Raw genomic sequence first — 25081 nt, 5'->3', positions numbered from 1 at the left:
ATATACAGGTAGATCATGTTGTAAGCAAGCAGAATGCTAAAGCAGGTGGCACCATTGCTAATCCTGTATGAGATCCCAAACAACAGCACTAAGAACTCCTACAGCTTCACCTTCCTCCCCCAATCTGCATCCTGTTTATCTAGCTCCAGATAAGCTCCCAGATCTTTGTAGCAACGCCATCATAAATGTGCTGGTCATTAAGATGCCACAAGGTCTTTCATTGTTTTTGCTTCAACAGGCTAATATGACTACCCTTCTGGAAACAGGTGTATGCTTATTCTATTCCCCTCTTCCCCACAAGCAATGAGGTATCCCATTGAGAACTCATTCCATATACTGTATATGGATATTGGTTTTTTCTCACTAACCATGAATTCAGGTCTCCTCTTGGTCTTCATATGTGGGAAATGTCCAGGATATGTACTGGAATGAAATAGGTCAATGTACTACCCCATAACTCTCATTGTTTGCTTATTATCTAACAGGCCAGCGTACCATTGGAGTTATCACCAAATTGGACCTGATGGATGAAGGAACTGATGCTCGTGATGTCCTAGAGAACAAGCTGCTTCCACTACGGAGAGGCAAGGACTTTTGTGTTTTCCTCTCTTTTCGCTTTCATTCTCCTCCTAATATCAGGGCCTACTTCAGCTCCTAGTCCTTCTTTGCATTCTGACAATTTATGTCTCTTGCCAACATTGCCCTTAATCTTTCAAAAGAAGGAGAAAGGAAATGTTTTCCCAGGCTCAAGATGAACCACCAGGTCTGGGTGAAAATACATTGGGAATTCTAAATGGGTTAAACTTTTCACACTCCAGAGTAGGGGTAGCCAATGTAGTGCCCTCCAGCTGTTTCTTACTACAACTCCTGCCAACCTCGGTCAACATGGCCAGTGGTCAGGGGTAATGAGAGCTGTAGTTGAATAACATCTAGAGGACACAATGTTGGCTGACGCTACTCCTGAACTTCAACAATTGACTTTGGATTTCTAATTGATTGTTGGAGGTGACCTTTTAACGATTTGGAGCTGGGATACCTTAAAGACCATCTCTTCGTTTCTGAAGCTACCCATATGCTTTGATCTTCAGCGGGTTTCTACAAGTCCCTTCCACTACGCCTTACTTTTGTGACATAGTCTAGTGGTTCCCAAACTTTGCTGAGTCGTGAAGCACTTTTCCGGAGAGAAATTCGTCATGGAGCAATATCATTGCCCTTAAGCCAAAGGCATTGATGTGCATTTTTTACTTTTTTTTTACCTAACTCTATTTTTTATGTTTTTGGTTGTTATTTATCATATAGCAACAGCACAAAATATTTTTCAAATTCTAAATAGCTTAAATTTTGATCTAAACTTATTTTTTCTCGTTGAAAAATGGATCTTCGACTACATGGCCTAAGGGCGACAATATTTTCACCTAGCACCTACATAGGTACTAAACCAAATGACAGCTGTATTGACAATGGAAGGTATTTTTAAGCATTTGGGCATGTTGAACATAAAGTTTTATATCATTCAAAGTGTTGTTTTCTCCACTAAACTACATAAATGAAAAGCAACAACAGCAAAAATAAAGTAAGACAAAACATTTGAGAATGAATTCAAAGCAGACATTGTAAATCCACAATATGTTACCCACGTAGAGATGGTATTTAAAACCATTTTTACAGTTGCAAAACCAAAAATGCCACTTGGCATTGAAAAAGAACAATAAAACATAGCTCAGGAACTTAGATTCTAACGAGAGAGATGGGACTGTTTTGATTTGCACAATGTGGCTATAGCTGGTTGAATTTAGGACAGCTGCAGTGGAATATCTGGCTCTGCATTGGTGCGGAATCTGTACAGTGGTGCCTCGCAAGACGAAAAGAATCCGTTCTGTGATTCTCTTCGTCTAGCGGTTTTTTCGTCTTGCGAAGCAAGCCCATTGAAGGATTAGCGGATTAGCGCTATTAGCGGCTTTTAGCGGCTTATCTGATGATCGGATCAGCTGATAAGTGGCTTAGTGGCTTAGAAAAAGGGGGGGAACCAGCAGGAACTCGCAAGACATTGTCGTCTTGCGAAGCAAGCCCATAGGAAATTCGTTTTGCGAAGCACCTCCAAAACGGAAAACTCTTTCGTCTAACAAGTTTTCCGTCTTGCGAGGCATTCGTCTTGCGGGGCACCACTGTATTTTGTTTTAGTAGCCATGTAGGCAGAGAACCCTGATTCCAATAGTGAGTTCTTAGTTGCCAAAAAAAATGTTTATTGCAGAATCTCTTGTCAAATAAATCAAGCACTCATACAACTGTGATACTAGACAGGCTGGCTTTTCCAAGTATGAGTTTGCAACCTAAAAGTTTTCCTTATTTTTTTCATAAAGAATTCAGGCTCTTCTTATGTTTTTATAAGCTGTAGTCTAGCAACATCTGGAGGGCCACAGATTCCCCAAACTTGTTACTGAACACAGTTCAGTTCCTCGTTGCATCCAGATCCTTGTCATGTAGCTTGTGTCTATCACTCTTTGATACCTGCACTTTCGGATCTGTTCTTTCCTAGGCTACATTGGTGTGGTCAACAGAAGCCAGAAGGATATTGATGGAAAGAAGGATATTCAGGCTGCGTTGGCTGCAGAGAGGAAGTTCTTTCTCACCCACCCAGCGTACAGGCACATGGCCGATCGTATGGGCACGCCCTACCTGCAGAAAGTACTGAACCAGGTAAAGGCTGATGCACACAGGGCTGACTTGGCTGGGACTTCTGCCTGGGGTACCACCGAAAGAATAATACAAAACACATTGAGATTGTGCAGGGATCAGAGGGCTGGAAAACAGCTAGCTCAGTTCCCCGCTCTGCACGATGCACATTTCAGAATTCAGCTACAGTCATACCTCGGATTAAATATGCTTCAGGTTGAGCTCAGCTCCCCGCTCTGCACGATGCACATTTCAGAATTCAGCTACAGTCATACCTCGGATTAAATATGCTTCAGGTTGAGCTCAGCTCCCCGCTCTGCACGATGCACAATTCAGAATTCAGCTACAGTCATACCTGGGATTAAATATGCTTCAGGTTGAGCTCAGCTCCCCACTCTGCACGATGCACAATTCAGAATTCAGCTACAGTCATACCTCGGATTAAATATGCTTCAGGTTGAGCGTTTTCAGGTTACGTTCCGTGGCGACCCAGAAGTAACGGAACGCGTTACTTCCGGGTTTTGCCGCTCGCACATGTGCAGACGCCCAAAATGATGTCACATGCACGCATAGACCACTAGGATGGTTGCCTCAATGTTTGGCTGGAATTTGGTTCCCTGCATTTCCCACCCACTGGCTCTAGTCCCTCCCTCTGAAGCAACAGAGAACAAGTCTCCTTGGCAGACCTTCAGAGACTTAAAAACTGCTTTTGTGTTTCTGCTTCTATGAGGAACAGTTTAGAGAGCTGCAAATGTTAAGCCGGAAAAACAAAATGTGAAGTAGATGATTCTTTATCAATTCTAGTTACACTCTTCTGGATAAATCCATTAGATTAATTGAGTAAAACATCCCTAGTAGATGAAAAATGTGCCCCTAACTAATAAGGCAGCAGATATCATTATCATTATTATTATTATAAAAAAGCAGTTGTTTGTAAAATCTACAGGTGGCAAGGACCACCTTCAAACAGGCATTCTGTCTTCTCTTGCACACAGGAGAATTTTTTTCCTAAGACAGCCTTCACCAACCTGGTCCCCTCTAAACGACTGGAGCAATAGTAATAAACTTCTGGAGGGCACCAGTTGACAAAGTCTGTTCTGAGATGATGCCAACTGACAGACATGTGCAGCATTAAAAATATGCTGCCTTGTACAATGTTGTATGCTGACCATCAAACAATGATGACAAAAGAGTACAATTAATTTTTGTCTTCATAGACTTGGTTCATACTTAATGGCTAAACAGAAGTTTGGCTACTATGACTTTACCAAGCTCATGTACTCTTCCTCCCTCATGTGATCTAGTTCCCTCTCTTATTTCCTAACCTGTGCAAACAACAGTTTACCTATCCAAGAATAGGAAAAGCATGATTTGAAGTAGGTTTCAAATTCTGGCAAGCTTTGGTTTGTGCAAACCCGCAGTTTGACTGATCAAGGCATAAAAACAAACTATCAAGGCATGAGAACAAAACCCAAGAAGCAGGGAGGGGAGACGAAAGCATATCCAATCCTGAAGCATCATCCTGAAGTACAAAGCTTGCTTTTGCCTATGCGTCAACCAGCCTAATGGGATTTTAGCTCATTTTTGTCAATGGTCTCCTTTCCTTGTGCAGCAACTGACCAATCATATCCGAGACACATTGCCAGGCCTGCGAAACAAACTCCAGAGCCAGCTTCTCTCCATTGAGAAAGAAGTGGAAGAATACAAGAACTTCCGCCCTGATGACCCTGCCCGCAAGACCAAAGCTCTGCTTCAGTGAGTGACCTATTAATTAAGAGCACTTAAATTATGGTTACCAGATTTTTTTCAATGAATCCAAGGACACTTCCCCTCCCCCTTTTTTTGAAGCTGAGTAGCAACAGGGAGTCAGTAGTGGGGATGGTGAGGCCAAAGACCCTGGGCCCAAGCACACAGGTGTATTATATAAAGGTGTAAAGCCCTTATTTTGCGAGCTGTGAAACATAAATGCGCAGAGTTTTTAAAAAACCAGGCAACAACCACCCGCACGTGACTCCCGAGCCTCCCCCAGTCAGTCAAAACAAAGGGGAAGGGGGCAAGAGATCTGTACCACCGGACATCCCTGGTTCACCTTTGGCAGTGGTGGCAGCAGCAGCACTCAGCAGCCTTGAGCCAGCCTGGTAGCGCAGTTGGCGCTGGCTGGCTTCAGGAGCTGTTCGCCGCCGTGGCGCCCACCATTTTTCCTCTCCGGAAGTCTCCGTATGATGGATTGCGCATAAGACACATCATATGGGGACTTCCGGAGAGGCAAAATGGCGGGCCCCACAGCAGCAAGCAGCTCCTGAAGCCAGCCAGAGCCAACTGCGCTACCAGGCTGGCTCTGGGCTGCTGAGGCTGCCGCTGCCACGTTTCCCCGGAGCAGATTTGCAGATCTGGGGACATTTCGGGGACGGAATTTGTCTGGGGACAGATTTCAAATCTGGGGATTGTCCCCGGGAATCGGGGACGTCTGGTAACCCAAACTTAGATTGCTCTTGGGGCCCTGTATCACCGCAATGGAAGAGTCTGCCGCTTGGGGGATTTCTGACATGCTGTGCTCAATGCCCTCTTTGACGTGCCAAGCGCCACCACCTCTGATGCGTCCTCCCCTGTCCTTCCCATTGAATTTTTCACCAGAGATAACCGTACGCTGCTGGTTCTCTCCCACTCGGTTTCCTTCATGTCCCCTATATCAATCCTGTCTTCTAAGGCCATCTTGGCTCGGAGGCTTCTAGCAGTAGCAAACAAACACTTGAAGCCAAGGCACTGGAGTTCCTGGCTTACACCATCCTACTTGGCAACCTAAATTTGGTTCCTGGGACCTCATAAGTACATTTACTTTATTGATTTATTACATTTGTATCCCACCTGTTTCTACAGGGAGCTCAAGGTGGGCATACACAGTTCTCCCTCCTCATTTAATCCTCACAACAACCCTGTGAGATTAGGCTAAGAGATGGTGACTGGCCCAAGGTCACCCAGTGAGCTTCCTGGCTGAGTGGGGATTCGAACTCCAGTCTCCCAGGTCCTGGTCCAGCACTCTAAAATCACTACTCCACACTGGCTTCTGAGCCCTCGCCAGTGCTGTCTGCTAGGCTCTCTATCCATTCTTAAGCTTGTGTCATATATGTTGTAGCAAATGATTTAGACCTTTTTTCTGGAGTGTGCAATAGAAAGGGCCAATCACAGCCAGCTCACAAGCTGACGGTAAAACATGTGATGGCTTCAGTGAACTTTAATTGGATGGGTGTTCTACATTTATGAAATCTCTTCCTCCCTTCTTTAATTCCCTGCATAGAATGGTCCAGCAGTTTGCTGTCGACTTCGAGAAGCGCATTGAAGGCTCTGGCGATCAGATCGATACCTATGAGCTGTCTGGAGGTGCCAGGATCAACCGCATCTTCCACGAGAGATTCCCCTTTGAGTTGGTGAAGGTAAAACGGATCCCTCGTTAGCATTTGCCTAGGCCAGCCTTCTGCAGTCCAGTTCCCTGCAGATATTTTGGCCTACAACTTCCACCAGCCCTGCTGCGTCCTGCTGGGTTGTTGAACAGCTGTGCCGGCTGGAATGAATTCTGAGGTGGCTGGCACAGGCTGCCGCTGGCATTTCCTTTTTTTCTCCCTGTACTCTTTCTTCTTCTTCTCAACTGGTCTCCTTCAGGGTAACATGCTGCTTTCTTCATTTTCTTTTCCTTCCATTTTCCTTCTTTTTGCTAATCATAGAATCATAGAACTGTACAGTAGGAAGGGAACCTGAGATCTTCTAGTCCAACCACCTCAGTGCAGGAATTGCAGCTAAAGCATCCCTGACAGACAGCTATCCTCTGTTTAAAAACCTTCCGCAAAGAGTCCACCGTTTTCTGAGGGAGCCTGTTTCACTGTCAAATGGCTCTTGCCCCCATAAAGTTTCATCTCCCCATAAAGAATCTCCTCCCTCCTCATTTGAATCCATTGGTTTGGATCCCACCCCCTGGAGCAGCTGGGGTGGTGCTCCCTGTCTTCTTTCTGCGAGGCCCTGAAAACCTATAAGAACAGGGGTGTAAGTTTCAGTTTCCTGAGGGACAACCTTTTTGAGAGAACTGTTGTAGAGCTGAGGTGAATAACAAGAGGCCATTTGCCCTTGTGCTTATTTATTATTTACTTAATTTATTGCATGTATATTGAAATACTTTATTGTCACTTGTCCAGCTTGTATACAGTGAGATTACACGCGCACCCCCCACTCAGCTCTCTTAGTCTTAATTCCCCTCGTTTGCTGACACCCACCCACCAAACCCGAAAGTCAGTTGCCCTGTTGTTATATTTTCATTCAGCAGCCTAACAGCCCACGGATAGAAGCTGTTCTTTACCCTGTTGGTGCGACTAATCATGCTTCTATATCTTCTGCCCGAGGGCAGGAGATCAAGAAAGTGCCGGCCAGGGTGTGAATCATCCCTGAGAATTTTCCTCACTCTCCTGAGGCAACGGTATATCCCACCTTCTTAATTTATTGCCTTTATATCCTGAGGAGCTCAGGCTGCCGTACATAGTTCTCCTCTTCCCCATTTTATCCTCACAACAGCCCTGTGAGGTAGTTTCAGGCTGAGAGTGAGTGACTGGCCCAAGGTCACCCACTGAGTTTCATGACCAAGTAGGGATTTGAACCCTGGCCTCCCAGATCCTCGCTTGTCATTCTGCAGTAATAGCAGCTTCCTGATCAAGTAAAGTGGTGCCTCGCAAGACGAAAATAATCCGTTCTGTGATTCTCTTCGTCTAGCGGTTTTTTCGTCTTGCGAAGCAACCCTATTAGCGGATTAGCGCTATTAGCGGTTTAGCGGCTATTAAAGGCTTAGCGGCTTAGCGGCTAAAAGGCTATTAGCGGCTTAGAAAAAGGGGGGAAGCGAAAAAAAATGGCAAGACTCGCAAGACTTTTTCGTCTTGCGAAGCAAGGCCCATAGGGAAATTCGTCTTGTGAAGCGCATCGAAAAACGGAAAACCCTTTCGTCTAGCGGGTTTTTCGTCTTGCGAGGCATTCGTCTTGCGGGGCACCACTGTACAAGGGAAGTCCCTCATAGAGCACATTGAGGTAGTCCAGACGTGTAGCAACATGCTGCAATGTCTGTGCTGATGGCTTTTTCTCCCCACGCAGATGGAATTTGATGAGAAGGAGCTGCGAAGAGAGATCAGCTACGCCATCAAGAACATCCATGGAATCAGGCATGTATCAATGCAGTGGAGGCAGGCTGCCTCTGCGCCGTTTCTTTGACAGTATTTCTAGAACTTCCAGGGCTGGGTCCTGAAGACATCAGAGGTATGGTAGGTTGGCAGATGGGCAGAAGTGCCTGCCGAGGTGGTCGGCTTTGAAACCTGTGGGTAGGTTCCACTATTGATCCCCGTTGGCTTGCTTCCTGTTTCCCTGAGCCAGGAGCATGTAAAATAAAGCTGCCTTTCCATTCACTGTGGAAGGGGAAGTGATGTCATCTGCAAGAATAAGTACCCCAGGAAGTAATCCCACCCTGGCTATTGTTTCATGTTGCTTTCCCCCCTCGAATATCTACAACGGCTCAGTTTTCCATTCTGGTGGTGAGGCCACTTCTGTCTGCAACCTGCACTGGTGTAAAACAGGCCTGTCATACTTGCAGGACCCATTTAGACCGCCTCCCCCGCCTGATGCCTTCCAGATGTTTCTTCAGCCTTGGCTCATGTGGTCACTGGTTGGCATTATGAGGGCTGTAGACCAAAACATCTGGATAGCACCAGCTTCAGGCGTATGGCTTTGATGTTGCACCAAGCCCAGGGGCTGGCTGTAGTTTGGCCTGATTAAGACAGGGAGGAGGTTCTTAGCATGCCAGCTGGGACAGAGCAGCCCTGAGGTGCATTTTGCCCCTCTCACTTCCCATGACTTCTCAGCACTTTTAAGTTTTCCACGATGAGCAACTCATGATGGGGTGTGCATCCTGCCTAAGGCCCACATCGTAAAGGTTGAGTTGGGATACACATTTGTTGCTGCTTCTGTATGCAGTGATAATCAGCCTCAAAGTTCTCTTGGCTCTGTTCTCATCTGATGCTCTGCTCCCTCTGCCCTCACTGCAAGTGTGTCATTAGAAAAGATATGCAATCTAAGGGACTAACTAGGTGTGGTGCTGGTGGCAGAACTGCTCCCGCTACTTGAGCCTCTTCTCTTCCTTGCAATGACAAGAGCAGCCTTCACCAACCTGGTGCCCTGGGAAAATTTAGTACTACAAGTCCCATCATCCCCAGCCAGCACAGCAATAGAACCCCATAAAGTAGCACATGCCAAGCTACAAAGGAACAAATTGAAAACAGTAATGAAAAATTACTAATGTAAAAGTGGGGAACCAGTGGCCCTGTACATCTTGTAGGACTACAGTTCCCATCATCCCTGGCCATTGGCCAAGCTGGTCAAGACTGGTGGGAATTGGAGTCCAACAAGGTTTTGTGCAGGCAAGGGAGCCAAATGCACCCCCCAAAGCCTCTTCATCTAGCCCCTGCCAGGCCCTGCTCTGGGCCCTCCTCAAAGGCTTTTGATTGGTTTGAATGTGTTGTTGAACTGAGAGAATGCCTCTCGCTTGCTTAGATGGTGGATGGATTGGTAGTGTGTGTGTTTGTGTAGAAACACCTGACTTTTGCATGGCTGGGATGTAAAGTACGGTACAAAGGTAAAAGTCATTTCCATTGCTCAGCCTCTGGCCCCATCCACTGCAGCATGCAGCCCTGGGAAGGTTGCCTGTATGAGTGTGTGAGACAAAGGTTCCTCACCCCTGATTTGGAGGGCCAAAGGTTCCCCACTCCTGCTGCAAGCAATGCTCAGAGAACAGTGCAGTAGGGCAGAAGAAGGGTCAGCTTGGGAGGCCCAAAGCCTGCTGGGACAGGAGGGCTATCTCCTCTCCATCTAAGCCAGAGGTTGGCTCATCACTTCAGCTCCCTACATCCCTGACTACATCACCTGGAGCTGATGGTAGCTGGGAGAGCCACAGTGTCCTTCACCCCTGGCCTTGTCCATGTGTGGAAGTGGGTTGTGTAGCACCCAGAGAGCTCTTCTCTTCCTTCCTGATTCTTCAAGTCTCACCCAGCACACCCAAAGCTGCTTCTCTGTGATATGAGCAACTGCTCTGAAGTTGATCTGTAATGCTGTGTCACTCCTCTTGCCCTGTCTTCCTCCCACTTTGTCTTGTCCCCTTCCCCACCGGGGTGTTTAGAACCGGTCTCTTCACGCCCGACATGGCCTTTGAGACCATTGTGAAAAAGCAGGTGAAGAAGATTAAAGAGCCTTGCCTGAAATGCGTGGATATGGTGATTTCGGAGTTAATCAATACCGTTAGACAGTGCACCAAGAAGGTAACCCCGAAAGGGAGCATGGAGTCCCAACATGCTCTTGCCCACATCCCCTCTGGCTGAAGCACAGCATTTGTGATCTGGGTGACAACCCTGCCTGGCAGTGACGTTTTGTTGTATTTTCTAACTACCGTCCTTAACAGCATGACTAGAACTGAGCGAATCCAGGCTGGAGTTCCCTAGCCAATCAGAAAGAGATGGGGAAGCTTAAGGGGTGTGGCTAGCTTTCCTTCCGCCAAACAAAGCGCAGCCATTTCTTCATGAGCTCTAGAATCCTGGGTCCCACTACAACTTATTGCACATTGAGGAACAAATGCATTCAGCTGGCCCTCAAACGGGAGGAAAATTTTATACTTAAAAAAAAAGAACCCAACAAGCCTTGTCCCCACCTCCCACAGCTTCACCAGAATCCTACGTGATTTCTCCATTTGCTTCTGATTTCTCCATTAGAGCTTCCTTTGGAGATTTCAGGTCTTCAGAATGGGATATAGATAGGAAACAATGCTTAGGGTGGAAACAGATTTAGCATTCCCAGAGCGATTACAGCTGACTTGGCTTCACAACATCTCTTAGAGACATGCACACCAGTGACTGGAACACCTAGTGCCTTCAAACATCACACTTTTTTCTTTTTTAGAGTAGCACATAATATTTTTCTAACAGTCTGTCTCCACCATTAATAAATGTCTTTATATCTCGGGATTTCAATTTCTGAGGGCTCCATAGCCACATGGGTCTGTTCTAAAACCTCTGAAGCTTGGTACGTTTTCTGATTGGCTTGGTTTGTGTCCTGTCCTGGAAGAGCAGCAACTGGCTGAAGAGAACTAAACTAAAAACATCTCTCCTCTCTTGATTGCCCACCACTCTCTCCTCAGTCTCTTGGAATGAGTTGCCTTGGAAGTTTCCATCTTTCATTCAGTTAGGCTATGATTGGCTGTCACGGGAGAGGTACCATAACCTCACCCCATTTTATTCCAAATGACTGCAGGTGCAGAGAAATACAGGAGAGACAGGTGTTCCTTCTCTTAGTCATTCTCTGCTCCTTTCAGGCAGACACCCAGGTACTGGAATTTATTTATTTAATTTTAAAAAGGCCTTTGACTCTCTAGAGTGTGAGCGCTTGGAACCCTTGGCATGTTGGACGAACTGGTGGCCATTTGGGAACAGGTAACTGGGCAGGGTGAAAGGTGGAGTATTCTAGAATGTTATTTGTGGCAAAGACTGAGTCCAGGCAAATGAGGAGATGCCTGGTGCTTTGGCAAGAGGCCACAATGACCGGTTTTCATCATTCTTGGGCTCAGATTGGGAGCAAACAAAAGTGAGCGCATCTGTCATAGGTTCCTTGAAGTTCTAGAATGCTGGGAGGACTTTTGTTTTTTTACCCTGCTCTCCTTATGGGGGTGTTGGGGGGTCTGTGGCTGTGGGGAGCACCCAGAAATCTTGCCATTAGTGCCTGATTAAACACAAGCCGCTAGGCTGCCAAGTATGCAGTGTCATCTGAATAACTGGATTGGAAGGGCCAATTTTTCATGCCCCTGCCCAGTCCACTTGTACCTTCTCTGTTAATTTTCCCATTGGTTAATCACCATTCTCTGCTTTTCTACAAATCTCCTTTTCTGTTTGTTTGTGCTATTCACATTCTTTCCTCTTTATCTTATTTCTCTCGCCCTCCCCCAACAAGAGCAAATCTGTATCTGTAGTGAAACCCTTTCTAAAACGGTCATGAAGAACAGTTTCCTTCTTTCTAGTGAGGACTGGGTATCCAGAGGTGTGAGGATCCTTTGGCCCTCCAAGTGTTGCTGAAATACAATTCCCACCATCCCTAGTCATTGGCCATGCTTGATTGGGCTGATGGGAGTTGTAGTCAAATAATATCTGGAGGGCTGAAGGTTCATCACAATTGTTCTAAGCAATTAGGAAGCAGGTAAGAATGGAAAAGTTGGAAAGAATGCAGACAGATAGAGATTGTTATCACTGGTTCCTACAGAACCAACACTTGCAGTTTGAATTCGCCTGTGACTGAGGCCCTTGGCGCTGTGTGTGTGAGAGAGAGAGAGAGAATGAGAGAGAAAGGAAAGAGTGTTGTTTAGTCCAGCATAACCCTGTACAAGTGGAAACTGTACCAAAATGGTGCAGCATAAAGTGCTGTTGTTCAGGGAGCCAGCCAGCCATTCCCTTTTCCATTTCGTTCCTCCTCACCTGTCAGAACTGCCATCCTAACTGCAGCTGGGGAAAAACACTTCTAGCCACTCAGGTTATGCGGGCCTCTAGGACAATGTTGGTCCCAGAAACACTCTTCAGCTGTGTACCTGCTCCTTCAGGGGTAGTTCTGTGCAGGGCAGGCAGTTGACCAACTTAGAATAATAGAATCATAGCTTTGTAGCATTGGAAGGGACCCTAAGGGTTTTCTAGTCCGATTCCTTGCAATGCAGGAATCACAGCTAAAGGTTTCCTGGCAGGTGACCATCCAACTTCTTCTTAAAAGCCTCCAGTAAAGGAGAGTCCACCTTCTTCTTTGGTTTAGTCGGAACCTCATTTCTTGTTTTTTAAATTCACTGGTTCGGGTCCTACGCTATGGAGCAGGAGAAAACAAGCTTGCTTCATCTTTCATGTGGAACCCCTTAAGGTATTTGAAGATGACTATCATATCACCTCTCATCTAAGCAATACATACGAAGCTCCCCAAACTGTTCCTCATAAGGTTGAGTTCCCAGACCTTTTATCATCTTGGTCACCGGCCTCTACGCATGTTATCTGTAAACAGAAAGTAGCACATGCAAATGTACATTGGGGTGTTTTTTGAGGAGAGGGAACTGTGCCTAATTGGCCACTGGTAGGTTTTGCAGATGCAGCCAGGAATTCAAGATTGTACAGTAGTACAATAACCAACGAAAAGGATATCACTACAACATAACGCTAGCAAGTCATCAAATAGCAATTCATTTGTAATATATCAAAAGTAAGCATGCAGTAAGACAATTAACAGTATATTCTAAAGTGAGGCCAAAGCTGGTGGCATTAGCACCTGACAACATACCTTGTCTCCTCACACCAATATTTTTATACTCAGACTCAAAAGGTAAGAAACACCCTTGTTGCTGTTTGGCAGCTGTTCCCTTATGAAAGCACACAGGGAGGGGGAAACAGTTGGCACCTGATTTATGCAAGCTGCAGAATCCAGCTTTATAGTACGGAAGCTTTATTATTCAGGTTACAGAATACTATACATGATTCTGAGTTTTAAAAAGTCTAGCAGAGTGCATACACATGTTATGTGGCAACATACAGTGGTAAATTTTAACTCATGTTCATCTTCAAGAGAAAAGTCACACATAGTAAAAGCTGCAGAAGAGAGCCTGTAGATCAGGGACAGGGAGTCTGTGATGCCCCATGTATTGAATCTTGATTCCTATCAGCCTCAGCTGGCATGGCCAATGGTCAGCGATTATGCAAGTTGTAGTCCAGCAACATCTGGCAGGCTGCAGGTTCTCCACCGCTGCTGTAGGTCTTCCCTCTGACACATATGTTAGGGTTTTCAGGGTTACTTCTTCAAGGACCTTAAGCTTCATGTTTTAGCTTTATAGGTGTCCACATAGAAAGCAGCCTTGAGAGTGGATGAGAGATGACCTGAGGCCCCAGTTAGACTCTCAATAGGGAGATGAAGGCTTCATTTTTTTCAGGAGTCAGAGAGAGTGGTAGGGTTGGGGAAGAAGGGATCCCTGCATTTTCCCATCTGTCCATTTCACTGGCCACACCCTGGCTTGCAGTTTTTCATTCCATCTTTTCTTCCTCTTGTAGAATCCACCTGATGCTTGGCAGCACTTTGGGTCCTTTAGTGACGCTCACTTGGGTTACATTTGCCTAAGGCAGAGATAAACAATATCGTTCCTTCCAGATGCTGCTGGACTTTAGCACTCATCAGCTCCAGCCAGCTTGACCAGTGGTCAGGGGTGGTGGGAGCTGGGACCCCAGCAACACCTGGATGGCACCACATTGGCTACCCCTGGCCTGTGGAGTGAACCAAAATCTCATTTTTGCCTTGTGTTTTTCTCTTCTTCCTTTCTCTTTCTCTTCCTTCCCCTCCCTCCCCTCTGTCTGATCTCTTTCTTTCCTCCTCCGTCTGCTTCGCACTCCTTTCTTCTTCTTGTTGTTGCTTCTCTCCTTCCCTGCTCCTTTCGCCACGCAGAACGGGTCTCTTCACGCCTGACCTCGCTTTTGAAGCCATAGTGAAAAAGCAGGTGCAGAAACTGAATGAGCCATGTCTGAAGTGTGTGGACATGGTAGTGAGTGAGCTCACATCCACCATCAGAAAGTGTAGCGAAAAGGTAAAGAAACCGTACGCCCCCAAAGAGAGGGAACCTTGGCACAATGCCACTTTGCACCCAGGCATACCCATCCATCCAGGGACAGAGACACAGGGGCTCATTTCTTGGTATGCCGAGTGCAGCGATCCCTGCCAGCAAAAAGAGGAAAATTAGGGACGTGTGCCAGAGTTTGGCTCTTGGTTTGTTAGTAGGCAATAGGCATTGAGTTCTTTAAAACAGTTGTTTTTTTTATTATTATTTACTGTGTTGATGTGAAGCTTTTCATCCCCAAGCCACCTCAGAGCAGTTTACGTAAGAATAAATAAACCATATCACTAAAAATCACAGAACAGAATTAAAGCAATATTGATAACGAGGATTTGCAGGTGGTGGCAAATCCTACAGTATGACCATGCCAATTGGCTTCGTACAAAGTCTGGCATGCCACTGGGTCACAGAAGGGTACAATCTCATGGCTTTATATCTGTCCATTGTCCAGTGTCTGGAACAAGGTTAGACAACCCGGTGCCTTCCAGATGTTGCTGGACTACAGCTCCCACCATCTCTGACCATTGGCCGAACTGGCTGGAGTTGATGGGAGCTGGAGCAATGCGCATACAAGGTTTATACCCTACTGTTTCCAGTAAAAGGGATAACAGCCTCTCAGTGAAGACCTGATTCAACCTCATTCTTGGTTATATGAGTGAAGGAACTGTGAACAAGCCATTTGCACAGCCAATAATAAGTAACCCCAAGCTGTGTTTGTGATTGCAAACTGGCCCGATCAACACCATAACATCTACCATGTCACAGCCATCTACCTGCTTCCTAAGTGCCTAGTAATGCATTCATTTACAAATGGCTACTAACCACGGTGGCTATGCTTTGCCTCAATGGTTTCAGGAAACCACGGGATGAGAGAGGGCTCTTGGGTTCGGGTCTTGTTTGCAGGTTCCCCATTCAGGCTTCTGGTTGGCCACTTTGAGAACAGGGTGCTAGACCAGATGAATCCCCTTTTGCCTTGTTACATAATTCCAGATGGTATAATTAAGCAAATTAACCATCTTGCTCTTTCAGACGTTAAAGTGGTGTTGGTGATGGTAGTGTTGTTCTCAAGCTCTTTAGGGGGAAGAGGGGCCCAAATTAATAAATGATCCACTTACAATGTAATATTGTGTCTGCCATCACTCAGAGCCAACTGCTATAAATTTCTTAAGATAGGAATTCAGAAGTCAGCTGGATAAAAAGGGTGATTGCTTATTAGCAAGCCCTTTCTTGTTATACTCTCCCTTTGTTTCAGAATAAAGTCTTGTTGCAACACACACACACACACACACACACACACACACACGGCCCCAATTTCAAACTGTCCCTGATTTGCATGTTGAAAACCTGCTTTATTTGCTTTTCCCCATCTGGAAAGCCAAACTTTTGAGAACAAGGAAGCAGAGAAAGAGATTGTGGATATTAAAACAAACAAACAAAAACCAAATAAATAAATAAATAAATAAATTGAGATTGATATTCCAGATCTCTTCCAGACGATGCCACCTCACATCTGCCAGATCAGTGCTGTTTTCCTGAACCTGTGGACTCCATCAGGGGGCACCACACACCTCTTTAAAGAGGCCAGCTTGCCCTTTAGTTGATACATTCATCGTTTACAGCTGGATTAGTGTCCTAACAATTCACTCTCCCTGCTCAGGTAAAGTTGCAAGTGCTGTACTAAAAACCACTCCGTTTCTCTCCTGTATTCCAGGACTGGATCCAGCAATCTCAAAGAGATATTCCCAGGTTTGAGAGTAGAAGTAGGAAGAGTGCCTGCACACAGCAGTCCAAAATGAGAAATGCAAAAGCAATTTAAGGCTGCAATCCTATACCCCATTATCCTGGGGTTAAGTCCCATTGAATTCAGTGGGACTTACTTCTGACTGAATGTGTGGCTTGCACCATGAGTCAATTGCGAAAATGTCAGGGCTACATAAGAGGTGACGTTAAATGAATCTTTAACATGCATGGTTGTTGTTTTTTTAAAAAAATGTAAATAGCATCCTGAAAATTAATGGGGTTGAATCAAGTGGATGGGAAAGGGAGATTTAACCCTTTCCTTCTGTGCTGAGGTCCCGAGCAAAATCTCTTCTCTGAAGTGACAGCTTGGGAGAAGAGGGTTCCAAGACAATCAAGCAACATTTTCTTAGTTCCTGCACCTCTTTTCAAGAGACATTTTATACCCCACTTTCCTTCAGCACTTGAATTCTTGCCCTGCAGCTCCCCCTCTCTTTGTGACTTGTTTTCTCCCACTGAATAAGACAATGCTCCACTTTGGGCTCTTTCCTCTTATTTGTTGGTAGAGGAGTCAGGTCCACCTCTCTTGCTCTCACTGTCACATTACAGACAGTGTCACATGCTTAGCAGATATATCTTGAAAACTCAAATCCCAGAACCCAGAAGGTCCTAGACTTGGATTGGGTGGGAAGGGGAAACTGCTAGAAGAGTTGATGTTTCTGCTTCAGCAGGTGGAATCCTTCCCTCTGAATCAGCTATGAATGCAAGACATGCCTTTTGTAATGCTGGCTATTGGTCTAACACAACTCTGTGCTCAGGGAATTTCTTTGGAGTTCTAAGAGAAATGCTAATCTAGGTGTCTTGAGGCCTACATGTTAGGTGAATTGTGTTTGCTTGTGCGTGTGTGTATGTGCGCGCTCACTGGACCTTCCTGGTTCCGTGAGTGAATTTCTGTTCTGAATATTCCATCTCACCCCCAGAGTGACTTGATAGAAGCCGCAAGGAAAGGCAGACCTGAGTTATAAAACCCCATCCCCGTCCATCAGCGAAAGATCGTTACTAATCATTGCAAATTGCACGGGAAATGAATCCATCTGTTTTTCTGAGCGGTCTGTGTGGGTGTGGATGGATGTGTGGGTGCATATAACTGAGCCACAAGAAAAGATGGAAAAACTTAGCTGGTGCTGAAAAAAGAATGAAAAGCTAGAGGAAGAGGTGGAAGTGTAGGGAAACAAATAGTTCCTTCGGTTAGGCCTGGCAGGCCTGGCTCTGACATTTCATTTTACACATGACAAGACTCTTCACAGCCTGAACGCGCTGCTGTTCTAACATCACCTTAACAGGATGGCCACCCCCCCTTTTTTTAACGGCTCTGCTCCTCTGCCTTTTCTTGAGAGCCTGACCCTGAGAAATCAAGCAGCTGCCACTTTTCCAACAGGGGGATAGAAAGATGGGAAATTCAGGTTTAAGACAGGAATCTTTTCAAGCAAGGGCCACCAGCCCTTCTGTCAGGCAGAGTGAGGGGACAGGGATGTTCAAGGGCAGGGCTGCGCCTTCCACGTAGCCTGGTCTGCAAACCCTCACTCCAAACTGGCCTTTTGCCCCCAGGAACGGTGGATAATGGTGGCCCAGAGTTTAAGTGAGATTCAGCTGCCTGGGCAGCTTCTGTACCAGGGCATGTGTCTGATCTTGCTCCTTCCTTCAGGCAGCAAAATGTTTTAGTCCAGCAAAGGCATGGGGCAGGAGTTTGACACAATTTGCACTGATGGGCAAAATTACCTAATTCACACTTTACAGAACATTGTGTGAGCTGAAATGCAATGAAGTTATCCACCAAGTAAGATGCAAAAAAGTACATATAGTAATGTAAATAAACATACATAAAAATCAATACAATAGGTGTGATCCACACTTACCGTATTTTTTGCTCTATAAGACTCACTTTTTCCCTCCTCAAAAGTAAGGGGAAATGTGTGTGCGTCTTATGGAGCGAATGCAGGCTGCGCAGCTATCCCAGAAGCCAGAACAGCAAGAGGGATTGCTGCTTTCGCTGCACAGCAATCCCTCTTGCTGTTCTGGCTTCTGAGATTCAGAATATATTTTTTTTCTTGTTTTCCTCCTCCAAAAACTAGGTGCGTCTTGTAGTCAGGTGCGTCTTATAGAGCGAAAAATACGGTACTTTTGCCCCACTCTTTCCAGGCACAGGCCTGCACTTCAAAACACTGTATCTGAGTGCTCTTTAAAGCTGAAGCACAACAAACAACCATTTGGGTTTTCCATGGATTGCTCCAGTTTGGTGCTAAAGAGCAGGTTTTCATGTCGAAAGCTCCAGGGCAACAAAGCTTTCAGACATGAAGCTTTAAAACATGGACTGTGCCTGGAAAGCTGGAGGAAGGATGTGTGTGGATAAATGAGCCCCTAGCTAAAGTAGTGTACAATAATGCTTACACAAATGTACACATTAGGAGACATTTGCACTATAATGCTTATGAATTCTCACACAGACTTTATTTTTTTATATAAACTAATGTGTATCATAGAATCATAGTTGGAATAGAGTTAGGGTCATCTGGTCTAACCCCCTGAACTGCAGGAATCCTGGCCACAGCTGTCCCTGGGTGGACAATGGCAATGTGAAAATGTGGAGAATTGGGAAAATGAGAAACTGAAATTAGCAGATTCACTCATCCCTAGTCTGGCCCTGCCAGGCCTACCTGAAGACATCAGGGGTTGAAACTGGAGCTGCCAGCAGGCCGAACAAATGTTCTACCGATGAGCTATAGTGCTTTTCACCTGTTTATTTTATGTGTTGAGCCAGGCTGCTGTTAAAGGTGCAGGGGTTCTGCCAGAGAAGGTGGCCACCAACCTTCTACTTACAAAGTAGTAATTACTAGCTCTAGGCCAGGCCTAGGACAACCATTTCAGCAGGTTGCACCAGCCCATATGTAACGTTGGACCTGAGCGAGGCAGCCGTCAGAACAGTAGAGGAAGAAGCGAGGGCAGAGGGAGGTGAGAGGAAGAAGCAGAGACTTGATTGGAGATGTGGTCTGAGGTTGTCCACTGCGAGTTCCATAGCATGGAAGAAGGTTCCTAAGTTAGGGAGACACCTGTAGATGCAGCTGTCACATTCTGGAATAAAGGACACGATGGTGAAAGTCCAGGAGAGGGAAATGTGCACTTGGCAAATATTTGAGAACCAATTTCCAAGCCAGCCCCCTTTCTTAGGTTTCACCTGCTCTCCTGTTCAGGATCATGGCATTTCTGGGTGCTTCGTCGTGCTACTGCCTCCCCACCTTGCCCCTTTGCATCCTGACGCATGATCCCTTGTGGGCGTGGTATCCCGTGGTGTGCCTGTGGCCTGCTCTTCCCCAGCATCGCTTGACCCCCATGCATGCGCTAGGTGTGGTGTTTCCCCCGCATGAGTTCTGGTGAACATGGCTATGACAGTTTTCCTTTCCTTCTGCTTTGTTTGAAAATTTTATCAAATAGTCAAAGTTTTGAATAAACTGAGAGCATTTCACAGATTGGAGTAGTTTGTTTTGTGTCAACAAGATGGTTATTGCTTTTCTATTTTTCCAGCAACAAAAAGCTGAGAAAGATTTTCCAATTTCCTGGGTTTTTCCTGGCACGGTTCCTTCTATCTTAACCAGCAAGAAGTAAGGATGTTTCTCCCTCTGTCTGAAGCAGGTTTGGGGACACCCTATTCCCATCAGCCCTAGTCAACATGGTCAGTCAAAAGGGATGATAAAAGCACAGCAACACCTAGAGTTGTTACTGTGTGCATTTCTGGTCGCCTCACCTCAAAAAGGAGATTGTAGAGTTGGAGAAGGTTCGGAAAACGGCAACGATAAAGGGGATGGAGTGACTCTCCTATGAAGAATGGTTGAAGCATTATGAGATTTTTAGTTTAGAGAGACTGCAAGTAAGAAGTGACATGATACAAGTTCATTATGTATAGCATGAAGAAAGTGCATAGAGAAACGATTTTCTCCCACTCTAGAACTCATGGATATTCAACAAAGTTGGAGCGCTCTTGTGTCTGAATCTTTCATGTAGGTTTCCCAGAGGCATCTGCTTGGCCCCTTGAGGACAGGATGCTGGACTGGGTGGACATTTGGCCTGATCCAGCAGGCTCTTATGGAGGGCTGCAGTTTGCCCTTCCCTGATCTAGAGCAATAAGCAGCTAAATATTCAGACATTCCGGTCTTGGTAATGTCAAACGTTGCAGTTGTGGCTGCCCTTAAAAATGACTTCAGTTAGAAGATTCACGATGAAATATACTTTATATACGCTGTCCAGTCCTTGTCTGACTGCTTTACAGCTTCCTATGCACATTTTCTCAGAAGTCTCATTATTTCTTTTTTCTAAATATGTTTTATTGAGTTTTACAGAACATATTTCAATTTAAACATATCGTTCGCCTTCACATTTATGATTCTCAGAATCCCCAGACTTCCTACCGCCCTTCTCTGGTTTTCAATGTCAATCCCTTTTTCTTTCAACTTATCCATTTTTTATCTAATTTGTTAACAATATTATTACCTTTTTCTGCTTTGTTTCGTACGTTACAAGTATTACTCTAATCCTGCCAAAGTTTTTAGTTGTTTACAGTGTTCTCTTAAATAAATTATGTATTTTTCCCATTCTTTCTTAAACTTCTTCTCATCCTGGTCTCTCATTCTCCCTGTCAATTTTACCATTTCAGCATAGTCCATCATCTTCATTAGCCATTCTTCTCTGGTTGGAATCTTATCTTCTTTCCAACTCTGGGCCAGTAATATTCTTGCTACTGTCGTCGCATACATAAATAGTCTTTTCTGCTCTTTAAGAATCTCTGTACCTAAAATGCCTAACAAAAAAGCCTCTGTTTTTTCCACAAAAGTTATTTCAAACATTTTCTTCAATTCATTATATATCATTTCGCAGAATGCTTTAGTTATCTTGCACCACATATGTAGAACGTGCCTTATTTTTCTTTACATTTCCAACATACATTAGAAGCAGTTCTATACATTTTAGCTAATTTTGCTGGTGTTAAATACCACCTATACATCATTTTCATATAGTTTTCCTTCAACGAACAGCACGCTGTGAATTTTAGATCTTCCTTCCATAATTTTTCCCAAAACAGAAGTTGGATATTATGCCCAGTATCTTGTGCCCATTTTATCATTACCCATTTTATTTCTTCGTGTTTTGTGTGCCATTCGATCAACAGTTTATACATTCTAAATAATAACTTCTCATTGCTTCCCAATAATTCCTTTTCATACCTTGAAAATTCTGTACTAAATCCTTTTTTCTCATCTGCTTTAAACATATCATTTACATATCTCATTCTTTTCAACGGGGCTTACTTCCAGGTAAGTGTGCACAGGACCGTAACCATGTCATGTTCAATTATAATCTTGCCTATCAGCTTCAATTTAAGTAAGCAATGAGATGTTCGGTTCATAGTTTCTTTCCTTAGTGTTTGCCTATTTATATTTGCCTTTATATTTGTTCTTCTGGAACCAAAAATATGGATTGCTTAACAATGTAACCAAATTCTTTCCAATGAGTCTAAATCTTATTGTTTCACAGAAAACAGTAACACAACTTGTAAATAAGACCAAAATGCTTCAGTACAGAGAAGCAATATTATCCTATGCTGTTCAGCTTTCTGATAACCAGTATTCTCAATGCATCCATTTTTGCTATGTACCAGGCCACGCAAAATTAGCTATAATTGCCACTCCTAATTTCAACTTCACAGTTACCATTGTCAAGGAGGCATATCTGCTATTTTAATTTCAGCCAAAGTGACATAGCATGTTTCTGCATACTGTATTTATAGTCTATCCTGTGTTCCAAAATTTCAAAGCAGTTTGCAGTTTGAAAAGATGCATATGCCAAAACACAGTCTTTATTAATCCTAATTAAGCTCATGAATTACTTAAATTATTAATCACTAAACTAAAACAAGAGGGGCTATAAAATGTCTTTTAAAAACCCCCTGTCAAAATGGAAAAATTCTTCTGATAGACCACACATCTTATATTACCCTTGGTATAAATATCCAGAAGGGAACTTCTCTATCTGACAGGGCCCTTGCTAGGCTCTTGTAGGACTCAAAGCTCAGGTATGGCACATACTTATAAGTATAGTTGCCTCTGGACAAGATAATGCAGCAAAAAGGTGGGCTTTCCCTGTGAAAACCCACTCTTTAGCACTCGATTGTAGCAAATGTCAATCTGCTGAAAACCCGAATTGATGTTTGCTCCAATTGTGGGCTAAAGAGCAAGTTTTCACGGGAAAACTCCAGGGCAAAAAACCCCTCAATAAGATATCAGAATTTAGGTGGGTCTTTCAGGTAGGGTTCTCAGTAAAGTTCTCACTAAAGAATCTCTGGGCTCTTTATACCAAGTGTAAAAGTGTGGATCAGCCCTTAGTGCATCAACTTTGTGAAAAGGTGCATCTTGCATCTGATTCTCTTGAGCCATCATATAAACAGCCTCTGCTAAATCATTCAGGTTGCCATTGCATTTTGGCTCAGAGCTTGATGGGTGCTGGAGCCTTAGAAAGGCCCAAGTTTCACACCAATCCCTTCAAAAAATGGTTTAAACAAGTTAAAAAACAAACAAAACACACAAAAAAGTATATAAAATGCACATTGACTTTGGAGCTCTTTATTAATACCAAATCTCTTGGTGCTTCTGATCTAGATGTTTCTCTGAAATTGTCATTTTTCATCAGACTTTTTTTATTTTTACAAAGCATTGCTCTTCTGCATCCCCCCCCAGCTGCTCACAATATCCAGCTTTTTGGGAATGAAGAAAACAGCAAAGCACTCAATCTGTGTAGATCACCTTAAACTTTACATACTCTTCTGCTTTGTTTTTAATTGGGGAATGTTTTGACATGTGCACAGGTGCTTCGGGCCTTATTGTGAGCAAAAGTATTTCTTATGATTTTAGCAGCTTAGATGCTGTTTTCCTCTCCAAGGATCTACCCAGACATTAATATCAGGCGTAGCCCTTTAGGTCTCTGTCTCCTAAAGAACTGTGCAAAAACTATTTCCAGTGCTAGAGTTTAGTAATGATAAGGGAGAGTGTCTTCGGCATGTGCATAATGCCTGTATCTCACCACTGGTAATCACAACTAGCTATTCCTCTCCTTACACTTACAATCAGAGTGTAAAACAGCTTGCACAAACCTACTGCATATCTTCCAACATTCCCGAGAAGAAAATTGAGATGATGTCCTTTGATGCCACATTCTGTGCAAGTCAGGTGACTCATGCAGGACTGCACAACAAAACACCACTGCTTATCAGGGTTGGAGAAGGACAACTGAAAGAGAGAGCAGAATAAACATATTTCGAGGTGCAGGCTACATGTCCACGCCTCCGTCTCTGGGCCCTCGATTTACCCAGGTAGCACGAGAGCAGCCTGTCCAGAAGTCCCTTCCCATCACCCAGATAGTGAGGCAGAACCCTAAGTCCCTCTCGGGATGCCCAGGCTTTTTCATTCCTAAATTCAAATTCCCATGAAACTGGTCCCCCCCCCCCACTTTAAGCCCCTGAGGTGGGAATTCTCTCAGTAGTGCCTCCCACCAATTCTAACTGTTGCAACCTAGCCCATTAGGGCTGTGGGGGCTGGGAACTGGCAGCGCGGGAGGCAGTTCCTCGTCTCTGTGGAAAATGCTGCTGCAGAGGTGCCCTGAGTGGATGAAAACAAACAGCATGCATCCTTCCCAACACCACTGCCAATCCTAGGAACTGCTTCTGCAGCCCCTGTCCTCTTACAGGGAGAAATTGGGGCGCCCAGGGATTAGATCAGAAATTGTGGTGGCTTTACTAAGTCCACGGGTGTCCCAGCAGAACTGGGAGTGTTGAACGGAATGCTACTGCTGTCCAGATGTGCTGGGCTACAATTCCCATTAGTCCCAGCCAGCACATCTGGAGTCCAAACATCTGGAAGATTCCGGGTTAAAGATGGTTGGTATAGACAGCTACAGGTCAGTAGTGTATAACATCCAGGTAGTCTTCAATCCTGGTGCCTTTAATTTAGGAATTAACTGAGTGGTCCAGGTTAATGATTACTGTACTGACTAAATTGTACCAACCACTGCTTGTAGCATCCTGAGATGAGGTCAGGCATCAGATGCCGTTTCTTAAGATTTTGTATCTTCATACTTAGTTTCTGCAGAGAATCTACTATGTGCCTTACACAGTAGGGCAGGGGTAATCAATGTGGTAACCTCTGGATGTTGTTGGACTGAAACACTGGTCACCCCTGATATTGGCCCTGCTGGTTGGGGCTGTTGGGAGGTGGAGGCTGCCATTTTGGCTATATCTGGAGAGGTCCATGTTGGCTACCCCTGCTGGAGGCTGAAACTTGGCCATGTAGCCCAGATTCCAAACATCCCTCAAATAAAATGAATTCAGGCCTGGAGGCCAAAAGAATAACCTAAGAAGACACATTGACAGATGGCTGTTCTGCTAAACATTTCCTGCTGGTGAGAATAGGGGGATTTAGTTCCAGCAAAGCTGCCTCTCAAACATGTCAAACCAGACCAAGATGCTGTCTAAGATGTAAAGAAGAGCAAATGTTGTATCATGGCTGGAACTTGGAAAATCTCTCTGCTACTTTTCTTTTCTATACCTCCCCTATCCCACCCCATCCCAACGACCGGATCTTCTGATGAGGACTGAACAGTGGTGGTGGCAGCAGTAATTTCCTGGCCTCTATCCACCCTATATTTCCCCATATGCACATGTTCTTCCCCCCTTCTCTTCCTGTGCAGCTCAGCCAATACCCGCACCTACGGGAGGAAATGGAACGAATTGTTACAACCCACATCCGCGATCGAGAGAGCAGAACCAAAGATCAGGTGTGTGTGGAGGGGATTCTCATTTCACAGACACATACACAACCAGCCTCGAGCACAGATGGGAATCTGCCATGGGCTAAGATCTTGAAAGGGCCCCCTTCTCTCCCCCACCCT

At 44.9% G+C, this 25081-nt stretch overlaps 1 protein-coding gene across 20 annotated transcripts in view; it reads left to right on the top strand.

The window, feature by feature from the left end:
• DNM1 (dynamin 1) overlaps window positions 1–25081 on the top strand; it is a 129376-nt gene that overhangs the window by 42441 nt on the left and 61854 nt on the right. For 15 of the 20 annotated variants that reach the window (XR_014215876.1, XR_014215877.1, XR_014215878.1 and 12 more), the window contains exons 5-11: window positions 486–584; window positions 2537–2697; window positions 4286–4428; window positions 5969–6104; window positions 7798–7865; window positions 9869–10007; window positions 24881–24967. Coding sequence is in view for 16 of the 20 variants with exons in the window: in XM_082208871.1 (XP_082064997.1) it covers window positions 486–584; window positions 2537–2697; window positions 4286–4428; window positions 5969–6104; window positions 7798–7865; window positions 9869–10007; window positions 24881–24967 (833 nt within the window). In the remaining 4 variants the exon portion in view is untranslated. Of the gene's footprint in view, window positions 1–485; window positions 585–2536; window positions 2698–4285; window positions 4429–5968; window positions 6105–7797; window positions 7866–9868; window positions 10008–14190; window positions 14330–24880; window positions 24968–25081 lie in introns of all 20 variants that reach the window. The other 5 variants (XM_082208867.1, XM_082208874.1, XM_082208872.1 and 2 more) reach the window with 1 other exon arrangement.

This window comes from Podarcis vaucheri, assembly GCF_965113315.1.
Source record: "Podarcis vaucheri genome assembly, chromosome: Z".
In the NCBI taxonomy this organism is placed as follows: domain Eukaryota; kingdom Metazoa; phylum Chordata; class Lepidosauria; order Squamata; family Lacertidae; genus Podarcis; species Podarcis vaucheri.
The sequence above is the reverse complement of the archived record's forward strand: the minus strand, read 5'-3'. Positions and strand labels throughout refer to the sequence as shown.